We start from the raw sequence: 11,312 nt of genomic DNA on the forward strand, positions 1-11,312 counted from the left end.
CTCTCTCTGATGCCTTACAGGAGACTTTGCTCCTCCAGCAGTCATTCTATGCTTTGTTCCCCATTAAGTTCCTACAGGAGGAGCACAAGCACTACTCGTGTCATTTAGAAACTTCCAGAGATGCTACAGCCAACACAGAGTGAACACAGGAGTAAGAGGCTCCTTTCTTCCTTCACCCCCCTGCAAAAACACACTCTAGAGATCAGCAGCCTGCTCAGCTCTGACCTCTGGCTGCAGGAAACACGCTTGACTTGGTGAATTCAAAGCTTGGTTCACTGAGCAGGAAGGAGGGCTGGTTTGGGCAGTGCTGATACGGTTGGTGCTCCATTCAGTCATTGCCTTGAGGCAAAAACAAAATCCACCGACTTGCTGCTTGTCAGACAATAGGAACTGCTTTGAGACATCGGGTGGAAGGCATCGTCTGGCACAGGAACCTCGGCAGTCACAGGACAGCCAGAACTGTCCTAACCTGGCCACGAGCTGCAAAGCGAAACAGAAGCACAAGGGACCCTGGTTCTTCCTCTCCCCTTTATTACATGTAGGCAGAAAACAGTGGTTTTTTTCCTCCCCTTGGCTTACAAAAGAAAGGAATACAGAGAATGCATTTCAGGTGCAGCCTGGGCGCACTGCTGGCTGAGTGCAGGGCCTGCAGCGCTCAGGAGCGACAAGGACACCAAAGCCAAAGCAGCACCTGATGCTGCCCAGCTTTTCTCTCCCAGCACTCTGGGGCTGAAGCTGCTTCGGCAGCAGCACAGCAACTGCAGGCCCAGGGCGCTGCTCAGCCGAGCGCGTGGCTCAAGCTCTGCAACTCAGGGCCAGGAGAGAGCTGAGAAACAGACAGTGATGATAGCAAATACATTCCGAGTCAGGGAGAGGTGCAGAGAGGACTGCAGCTCAACAGAGCTCCGGGCTGCCCTGCCCTGTGCAGGGCATGCAGGAAGCCCACGCTCCTTCTCTTCTCCTCCTGAAGGAATTCATTTATTGGGGTGCAGTACCAGGCTTTCTGCTTTTCCAAGTGCATACATAGCATAAAAAAGTGACCTGCAAAAAATTAAAATAAAATAAAATAAAGCAATGATTTCACTTCCCAGCCTCCAAAACCATCTTCACATACCGTGCTTGGTTTTGTTTGTTTGTTTTTTTTGCAATAGAAACACAGGGTTTTATTTTGGGGCTTTCTGGTAACCCATCATCTTGTGGAATTGCGACACCAAGACCACAAGCCGTTAAAACTGTTACACGAAACTCCAAACGAGAAAATGATGCAGCTTCTCCCCTCCCACCCCAAATCATTCCACAGGAGAGCTGGAAGCAGGTCGCCCTGCTGCCGCCTTGCCAACAAGGAAGATGCAAAGGCAGCAGACAGCACAGATTTCAAGTAAGAGAAAGCAGGAAGTCGCATCGCAGCGACTGCAAGGCTTCGTCACTGACCTCAGCACCAGCAACTCCCTCAACTTCACATATTTTGCAGGTCTCCCTTTTAAGGCCTTAGTGTCATTACAGAAAGAGGAATTTTTTTGTCTTGTGCTTGCAATTGCTGCCCTCTAGCGCGGCAGCAACACCTCCTACAATTGTTACAGTGTCTAGTTGTCCACAGCCGTGCAGCACACAGAGGGGAGGGACGGAACTACAGACAGGTGGTGAAGCTGAAGCTCGTTGCAGTAACTTATGTCAAGGGCAGTACCTACGTGCCAAGTGTTCTAAACAACCACACAGCCAAACGTTGAGCAACTGCAATGCTGCTGCAACTCAGGTTCTCAACGTGAGCCACAGCAAAGGAAAAGAAAACCAAAAGAAATCAACAACAAGCACTGTTATGGACAGAGAGAGTTTATCTCCACTGGGCAGAGGAGTGAACTGCGTTCCTGGATGTCACAGGTGACTGGAGATGACAGCAAGTCAAATTCAGACCAGTGCAGATGTTGGCACAGAGATGACAAACACCAGCTGGGGCCAGTTCCAGAGTGGATTGTCACGGCAGGAGATCCTGTTGCTTAGCAAAGGGATTTCATGAAGAAGAGGGGACCAGGGCCCCCCCGTCCCAAAGTTTTAGTCAATAAATAAAGAGCCTGAAGACAACTTGTCAAACTGCAGCAACAGGATGCGGTCGGGTCTTTAGAGATCCAGTCCCAGAGCTGTTTGGGGTTCAGAGGAAGCCGATGGAGCATCTTGTGCCAGATCTATAAAGGAAATTGCAACACAACGCCATCAGTTTCCACCGGGACGAAGGATCGGATAATAAAACACAACAGCAAGGAAAATCCTAACCCTGTAACTGATCCCAGCCATGGCAATTAGCACGGCCTGCTGGCACCCATACCTTCGTCACAAACAGAGAGCTTTTCCAACTCAGCTTCAAGCTCAGCATCCAAAATGGCTCCTACAAATCCAGAAATCGGCTCCTCTGGGGGCACGGGGTGCAGGTGGACGGGCTCCTTCGCAGAGTCCTGGAGGAGGCTGTCCAGCTCCTTCTCCAGATCTTCCGAGTCCATCTCTGCCAATGAAAGAAAACATTCAGCTTCTAATTCAGTATCACCTTCACGGATGGATTGAAGTTTAATGGAGTTGTTATTTCTCCCCACCACCACTTCATTGTGAGTAATAGGGAACTCCTGGTGAGCCACAGCTCCCTCTAACAGCAGTGGCAAGGACACAAGCAGAAGCTGAGAGCCCCAGAACTTACCCAAACCATTGACCCCTGCTCCAGCCAGAGTCTGGGCTACTTCATCTTGAGTATCACAAAGCTAGGGAGTAACAAAAGAAAAAGTTTGTATGAAATTGAAGTCACTCTTGTCTCACTGTAATCCAGCTACGCCAAAAGTAGAAACAGCAACTAATAAATAAACCAGCAGTGGGCCTCTTTTGCACTAGCTGCTGCTTCCACAAGTCCAACATGCCTTACTGTTGTTACTGCTGAACAGTTATGTGGAAGACAATTGAGTAAGTGCTGCAAGGGGAAATAAACCTGAGAAGGGAAGGCATCCCTCCAGCTGTCGCTCTTTCACATAAGCAACAAGCTTCCATCGAGGCTCATGCTGACAAAGGAAGGGGCAGGAAAACAGTTCAGGAGATTTTAACAGCCTTCCAGCTCAGCAGCTGAAGTCACTACACTTAAGCACGTGGAGCTGAAGAAACAATCCTCCCCTGTTTTCTCCATCAGCTCATGCTGATTGCTCCCTTTGCTGCCATTAATTCAGAATACACTCTTCTCATTTCCAGGAGAGAAACATTTTCTGAGAGCTGCATGCTTGCACAACGCTGCTAACTGAAGAGCCAAAGTGAGGTTTGGTGTGGCCAGCAACAAATGCAATTACATAAAACCAGACACAGACAGTTATTGGAATACCTCTGCTTGCTGGTCTGAGAAGACCAGGAATAACTCCATTTGTTCTGATGACACACAAGGCAGAAACCAAGCAACAGCAGATGCTTCAAATCTGCTGGGCAAATGTGCTTATTGTGCATTAAGTGCTTATTTATACGTGCTCCTATTTCAGTACCTCCTGTATCTGATCTACCAGGTTCTCTGCCTTCTCCACAGTAACATCCTTCATAGAGAGCTTCAAAGCACCCACACCAGCCTGATAGGCATTAAACACCTGGAAGAAAAAGAAACAGAAGCACGATGTCAACTAAAAGCAAACACTGTCAGCACCTCTCGATGCTCACTGCTCAAGCAGGGCACTCATAGAGAAGTGAGCACACAAAATAAGAGCCAGAAGCATTTCTCTCAAAGCAATGCTCTGATATCAGAGCTGCTGCTTCCTCGAGCAGAGCATAAAGCTTCACCAGCTGGCTTGAAGGCAGAGGAACAGGTAAAGCAACACAAAAGGAAAGAGTGGGGCTGAGAAGTCAGGAAGAACAGCTACCATCTGGTCGGTCTGGGAAGCGTAGATCCGATCCAAGATCCCCTGCACTGCATCCAGCTTGGAATGAAGCTCCTCAATGCGCCTTTCTGTCCTTCGTTTGGACTTCAGACATCTCAGAGCCTGCAGACATGGGACACAAACAGACCTGGCTCACCGACCAGGCAGAGCTCAAAGGGAACAGAATCCCCCCTGCACAACAAGGCACACAAAGCTGCTGGTTTTAGGAGCTACATGTTCCCATTCTCTTCACCACGTCACCAGGTCTGACAAAGCCATGCCTTCACCTTAAGGAGACCTCTGACAACAGAGACACTCTTCACACTCGTGAGATAAACCTTACCACACCAAACCTGGTCAGTAGCTGTAGTAACCAACCAGCCCCGAGGCATTTCACCTGTCCTACTGCTCCTAAACAGACCATCACTTACCAGTTGCTTTTTCCCAGCTCTACAAGCATTCCGGGCATCTTCTTTACATCTGTACAGATGCAATAAGAAAAAAGAGAGATTAGTCCTTTGCAAGCAGCAGTAGTTTGTGTTTCTTTCTTAGAAACAAACTTTAGAATTGCAGCCACCTTCACCACCTTGCTCTGACACACAGCAAGCGACCAAGTACCCAGGAATTTCAGATTCAGCAGCCCTCAAGCCATTCCTGCTTTTCACAAGTAACCCTTGGAAGTATTTCAGATCATTGCAAAGCTTCTGACATCCACTCACTGCATACAGTTTTCATAGGGGCAAGAAACAAGACTAGAAAGCCTGCCCTACAGCATTACTGAAGATATTAAGTGTACTTTTCTGGGAAAGAACAAGGCAGCTTTGCTCTTAACTACCTAACAGAGGTACAGAGTTCTGCATCACACGGAAGTTCTTCCCACCACCCATCCCCAAATTACTTCTCTGCTTCCTGGGAAAGGGACTCCACCTTCTGTGACAGCAGCTGCTCGCTCTGCATCAGCTGATAGACTCCGATGTCCACGTCATTCATTGGAGAGACTTTGGCATGAAGTCCTCTGGCAAACTTCACTATCTAAAGGAAAAGCAGCAGCACACACTCGATTCACTCATCTCCACCATTTGCGCCTGCACTGGAAATATTTTCATTCTAACAGAAAGAAAAGATGCTTTTACACCCGTGGTTTTCTTTGAGTCTTGTAACAGAGTTGAGGAGCCATGCCAGTATAATTTGATATTAAATTAGATGGAATCCTGCCTTAATGAGCACCCTGATCACATAAAGCTGTCCCAGTACTTCGAACAGCGTGGGGCAGCATCATGCTTCTAGGTTCTTCAGTACAGAGCCACAGTGCCCAGCACTGCCAGCAGGGAGAGCAGAGCCTGCTCAGTGCTGCTGACAAACAGGGGGGCCTTGGCATGAGCAGAGAAACCCCCGTTCCAGCAGCACGAACCCACTTCAGTTTGGGTAGCTGGAAGAGCTGCCAGCTGCAATATCTGCCAGTCTGTAAGCAACGTGGGTGATGCTCCAGATGTTGGATGGCAGCACACAAAACTGAATCTCATCTGTTATCAGGCTGTGCTGTTGGAACGCATAGAATCGCTTTCCTCAAGCACAGAACGCACAGCTTTGGCCAACAAAGTCCCTTCCAGCCAGATAAAACATAAGACAGGGTTACACCTCCCCACAGCAGTCACCTTGACCCTGTACCTTCTCTCCATTCTGTTCCAGGATTGTGACTTTCTTTTCCTTTTGCAGCTGGAGCAGCAGCAAGTAGAACGTTCTTTCATCTGGACAAACACCAGCGCAGAGGGAACGCAGCTCAGAGAGGGCAACGACGGGGTGAGATGAAAGCACAGAGTTCTGGTACAGGCGATAAACTTCCTCTGCTTTCTCCTGGAAGGACACAGGACAGCGGTCAGTTTCCTCTCAGCTATTTTTCAGCTCACGATGCCAAGCTGCACCCACTTCCTCTCACACACCAAAGGTACAAAGTCAGGCCCAGCTTGGGTCAGGCTGACCTGCAGAACGAGGCAGAAACAACACCTGAAAACAACTATACTGCTGCTGCAATCCAAGCAGCAAGGTGGGCGCTTCTACATTTCCTCTCCCCAGGAGTTTAAACCCCAAATGAACTTTTCTTCAATCCAGGCAACGAGCTGAACTCACTGAGTCATTTTCCTGCGTAAACAAGGGAAAAGCTTTCCCCATTCAAAGAGAGGAACTACAGAAACAACTCCTCCCATCGACTCCTGAGCTCTGCATCGAGGCACGTGATGTTCCAGACACCTTTTGAAGTTTCCTCTTCCACACTGAAAGGAGTGTGCAGTGCCCACCGCTGAGGAAAGGCACGGTGTGCTATCAGATCAACTACAAATAAAGGCACACACCCACAGAGCTCTTGCATTTCTTCTAGCCCCAGTCATCCAGAGGCCATCTGCACACAGCAGCAGTAAATCTGGTGCTCGTTTTAACAGCCACCAACAGAAAGGATCCCAGGATCCTGACTGCCAGCACAGCACTCTTCAATTCAGACTGTAAATTCCTCTTGTATACCACACTCGCACCAACTCAAACCTGAGATGTACAGAGGTCTCACAGCAGACTTCTTGTCTTCCTGGGTAAGGCAGCAAGCCTGCCCTCTCATTTCTTAGATGTTAGCAAGAAGTCAACACATCAGCTTAGAGGAACATCCACAGATCTGTTTCTGTACTCCTCAGGTGTACAGGAAAGCCTGAAGGCGGTCCTTTTTCAACCCCAAACCTTCCTTGCTAGCACCTAAAACTGCTCTTGTATTTTTCTGAAGGCTCTCAGCAGCGCTTACCTGAAGTAGCTCCACATAAATCAGAACTTCCTCCTCCTCTGGTACTTTGCTGTCACCCAGCACACTTGAGAGCGTCCACTTCAGAGGCTTCAGGATGAAGACTCCCACACCCCAAGAGATCCAACTGCTGTCCACACTGGCCATGAAGTCCGACTCCCTCTGCATCTTGCCACGTCTAGAGAAAAGCCATGCATGCAGAAACGAATACAGTCAGCTCTTCCACCAGCAGCAAGGATGGGTGCCAGCACAGAAAACAAAACAAAACAGCTTCTTCCAGGCTCACAGTTTCTGTGCTTTGTTACTTGAAACCAGTGAGGCACTGAACGGAGAAACTGATGAGGAAGCTCAGTTGCAAATTTCACGTCTGCTTCATTTGTGCATTAAATTGCAACAACAAAAAAAGAAAGGAACTCTCAGTATCTGAGAAATGTTACATTGCACTTGGATTCAGCTAAGCACTGCTGTCCTTGAATCATTTCAGGCTATCAGACTCAGGCTAGCTTCACAAGACAAAACACTTCATTGCAAGCACAATGCATGCAAAACATCCCCACGTGCCCACACAACCCCACACACCATCAGAGCCTCTCATCACAGCAACCATCTGACAGAATGTAACCCCACTTAACACCCAGCTCCTTCCTGCACCTACAGGTCCTCCCAGTGCAGCGCTTCCCTTGGTACTGCCCTCCCACAGCTCCTGCCAGCCCCAGTGCACATCCTTTGGGAAACCCCAAGCTCCTGGCTGTGCTGCTTTACTTCGTACAGAGCTCCCTCCTACGCAGCCCCACATTGACCTTTCTGTGCTCTCCCCTACTTTGCATGGCGCAAAATCTCTTCATGCTCCTACATAACCCCTGTGCTTGATCAGCACTCGAGGGCACAACCACCCCCCCCTCCAGGGGCAGCACCCTTAGGTCCCCCTGCACCCACTGCTTCTCCAGCACCTCAATGCACTCCCCCTGCCATGGATACAGCTGACATTCTCTCAAGCCCCTCTCGCTGCCTGGCACAACACAGCTCTGCACACACAAAGCTCCCCATATCACAGCCCACTCACACAACAAGGGCCCCCCATAAAGCCCCACTGTGGGGTGGGCCCCCAATTCCAGGCACAGCCCCCTCCTACCCTCCAGAAGCAGCCCCTTAGCCATGTATATCACCCCAAGCCCCTCTCTGTCTGTGCACCCCACTTAGGGCTCCTGGCTGCACTTGCCCACAGAATCACAGAACGAGCTGGGTTGCAAAGGAGCACGATGCTCATCCAGTTCCAACCCCCTGCTATATGCAGAGCCGCCAACCAGCAGCCCAGGCTGCCCAGAGCCACATCCAGCCTGGCCATGAATGCCTCCAGGGATGGGGCATCCACAGCCTTCTTGGCCAACCTGTTCCATGCCTCAAGCCCCCATCGCACAGAGCTCCCCAGCTGCATCCCCTCCCTTACACAGACCCCTGCCACTCTCCCCAGCTCAATAATCGGACACAGGGAGGTAATTCCAGGCACAGGATCTCCCCAGTGACTGCTTCACTCCTGAGTTCTCATCCCCATCCCCAGCCCCATCGCCTCGCAGCCCCTCAGCCCATCCCACCGCACCCCCGGCCCCACAGCCCCGCACTACCATCGTGTCCCCCCCCCCCCCGATCCAGGCTGCTGTCCACCGCCCGGCCCTCAGGCCCAGCCCGCAGCCCCCGCTACCTGAGCAGCTCCCGCAGCACGGTGCCGAGGCCCAGCGGCACGCTGCCCCGCCGCTCGAAGCCGTTCTGCAGCTCTCGCAGACAGGTACGAACCGCACCGCGGCGGCGGCCCCAGCCCAGCACCAGCCCGACCCAGAAGGCCATCTTGCTGTCCCACTCGGTGCTGTTCACTTCGCGGCTCTGCTTAAAAGCCGAGAACAGAAAAGCCATACGCTCGTCGTCCGTCTCCCACTCGGGCGGCAGGTCCCCCGCCGGGGCCGGCCCAGGGGGCGCCCTCCCCGGGCTGCACATCTACGCGAGCCCCCGGCTTCGCCGCGGCCTCCGCCCGGCCGGAACCCGCCTGGCTGCCAGGGACGCGCAAAGCGCATGCGCGCTGCTCCCCCCACCGCTGTCCTTTGTGTGGGCCGCTCCACGCCGCCTCCCCCCACACCGCCCGTCGTGGTACGGCCCTACGCATGCGCTGTAAGCGCGGCCGCCATTTTGGGCAGTGGGGCGGTGGAGGGGAGAATGAGTGGGAGTTCATCGTTCTCCTCCACGTGGCTGCATGGAACTTCGGGGGTGTGGGGCTCGCAGCGTGCTCTGGGCTGCCGGTCACAGCTCTGAGGGGCTGCTCTGAGCGAGCAGCGTGTGGGTGGCACGGCAGTGCCTTGCAGCAGGGCTGGCGGTGTGAGAGCACCGTGCTGCGCACGTGGAAACCCCGAAAACCTCTCAGGGTTGGATCAGCGAGCCCCTCCGTCCGCCGAAAAACACCGCATAAATGCCGTATAAACAGCGCACGGTGTGTGCTGAGCGTGGCCCCCAGCGCTGGCAGTTCTCGCTGTTCTGTGCATAGCAGATCATCTCGCATTCTCCAAAAATACTTTCCGTGGCCCTCAGAACGCTTTAAGGTCGACCCTCCTTATGGTTCCGAGTCTGGGTGGGTCGTGTAGGGCCCAGGGATCCCAAAAAATAGCGATAGGACGAGGAGAAATGACCTGCAGGGGGGGAAGGAGAGGCTGACATTGGATATTTAGGGAAAAAAAATCTCGTAAAGAGGGTTAATGCTTCAGCACGGGCGGCCGGGGGGGGGGGGCGCTGCCTCCGGGGCTGTGGTGGAACCGCGGGATGTGGCACACGGTCAGTGAGGATGGGTTGGGGTTGGATTTGGGGTCTGGAGGTCTTTTCTGTGCACGGTGACTGTGAATACCAGCGTGCCATCGCTGCCAGGGGTTTCTTCCTGGGGAGAGTGACGTTTTCAGACTGAGAAAAAAGGGGAGGCAAAGGCTGTTCCTCAAGCAGAGCTGCCAAGGTTTTGCTATTTCTATATCTCTGCACCCTCCATATGTGCTGTTTCTTGCCCTGCAGAGAAAAGGACAGCTCTGCATTTCAGCAGAAGGCTCCGGGAGCCGTCCTGCTGCTGCAGGGCTCCTTGGAACTGCACTCTTTGCACTGAATCCCTGCATCTTGCGTGCAGTTCTCCTTTAAGGTTTATGGCTGTGGGTGAGCACGAAGGCTCAAACTCAGTTGCCATATCTCAGCGTGTGGAGTTTGGAAAACTGTGTTTTGCTTTATGGCTTGCTTGTGCCCTACCCGACCCATGGCCATGGTGAATGAAAGCCATTGCTGACCCTTTCGAGGCTCAGTGTGGCCTCTTTGGCTCTCTTGGATGCTGCAGGGTCCTGGAGCAGCCTTTAAACATGCTCTGATCTGTGCTTTAAATTAGCAGATGACTCAGCAGAGCCAAGAGACTATTTTTATTTCCTTTCAGCCAAGCTGAGATTTCAAATTAGTCATTTCGGTGTTGGCCTCAAAATTACACTGCCTTGTAACTGTGAAGCCATTGATACCCAGGAACCAAAGCCGTTCTGCACAAGGGAGGGTGCAAAGCAAAGCAAACACTGCGGACAGGAAGCTGAACCACGAGGTCTGACCACGAGGCCTCATCACAGGAACCGCACAGGGCTGTGTTTAAACACCTGAGAAAATCAGCCTTGAACCTTTGGCTGCTGGAGGGAGGCATCACGTGTTCACCCATGAAAGGAGCCGAGTGATGATCCTCGTCCTGCACAAGAAATCCCCTCCTGACCTGTGAGAAAACAGTACAAAGTGGACATGGGGTGATATTTGACAGGAGAACCTACCTGTGTGTGATTTTTTGGAGGAAAGGTTCAAGACATCGGTGGCTAGTTTGTTTTGCATTGGCACAGAGAGGTGGAACAGCAGCAGCTTGGTCCCTTTGCAGGGTCTCAGGTTTATGGGGTGAGCATGGGGGGGTCAGCAGGGGGCTGCAGGCTGCTCTGGGGCACTGTGTGGGCTTTGTAACCCCCTGGGAAGGGACTCGATGAGGTTTTATGCAATGCTGATCATTTCAAACCCAGAGCCGGAGCTCTGCAGTGGTGTCAAAGCATACAGATGCTCACCTGGGATAAGGAACCTGCAGCAGTGCAGCCCTCATCCCACCTGGGCTCTCCCTCATTCCAAGGCCCCTTTTAAGTCTATTTTCAAGGGCACAGAAAAGGGGAGGGATGGGAAGAGCAGGGAAGGGGGTCGGTCTGAGTTCAGCAGTCCAAGCATCCCGCTGTGCAGAAGGGAATGGGGAACCCAGGGCTCTGAGGCTTGCCCAGAGGGAAACCAAGGTCTGTTCTCATGGAGTTCACAGCCAGGCTGCCCATGAGTCCCTCATTCCACTTATAAAGAGGAACCTGGTATTTATGAGCCAAATCTGTTTTTATCCAGAGGGGGAAGTTCAGAATTATCAGATGGATTCCCAAGGCATCCTATGGTTCTGTGGTACAGCTTTGAATTGAAGGGAGGGGAGGGGAGGGCAGGGAAGGGCAGGGAGAAGAGAAGAGAAGAGAAGAGAAGAGAAGAGAAGAGAAGAGAAGAGAAGAGAAGAGAAGAGAAGAGAAGAGAAGAGAAGAGAAGAGAAGAGAAGAGAAGAGAAGAGAAGAGAAGAGAAGAGAAGAGAAGAGAAGAGAAGAGAAGAGAAG

The 11,312-nt window shown here is 51.9% G+C and overlaps 1 protein-coding gene across 2 annotated transcripts; it reads right to left on the reverse strand.

Annotated features, from left to right (window-relative positions):
* Positions 1-514: 514 nt before the first annotated feature.
* Positions 515-8,705, reverse strand: CHMP7 (charged multivesicular body protein 7). 2 transcript variants are annotated; one of them, XR_008210763.1, is made up of 11 exons: positions 8,345-8,705; positions 6,649-6,823; positions 5,535-5,720; positions 4,765-4,898; positions 4,298-4,346; positions 3,870-3,989; positions 3,501-3,599; positions 2,684-2,744; positions 2,321-2,494; positions 1,432-2,180; positions 515-1,041 (listed from the first exon to the last, which is right to left on the reverse strand). XR_008210763.1 is itself a non-coding variant. In XM_052701958.1 (10 exons), exons 1-10 carry the CDS (start codon positions 8,632-8,634, stop codon positions 2,116-2,118), a joined length of 1,353 nt encoding a protein of 450 aa, XP_052557918.1. In that variant the 5' UTR covers positions 8,635-8,705; the 3' UTR covers positions 515-2,115. The 2 variants fall into 2 exon arrangements, 1 of the variants encoding a protein (XP_052557918.1); XM_052701958.1 differs by having other exon boundaries at positions 515-2,180.
* Between the last annotated feature and the right edge of the window lie 2,607 nt (positions 8,706-11,312).

The sequence above is a fragment of the Tympanuchus pallidicinctus genome, unplaced genomic scaffold (genome assembly GCF_026119805.1).
Source record: "Tympanuchus pallidicinctus isolate F22 unplaced genomic scaffold, pur_lepc_1.0 scaffold42, whole genome shotgun sequence".
NCBI lineage: Eukaryota > Metazoa > Chordata > Aves > Galliformes > Phasianidae > Tympanuchus > Tympanuchus pallidicinctus.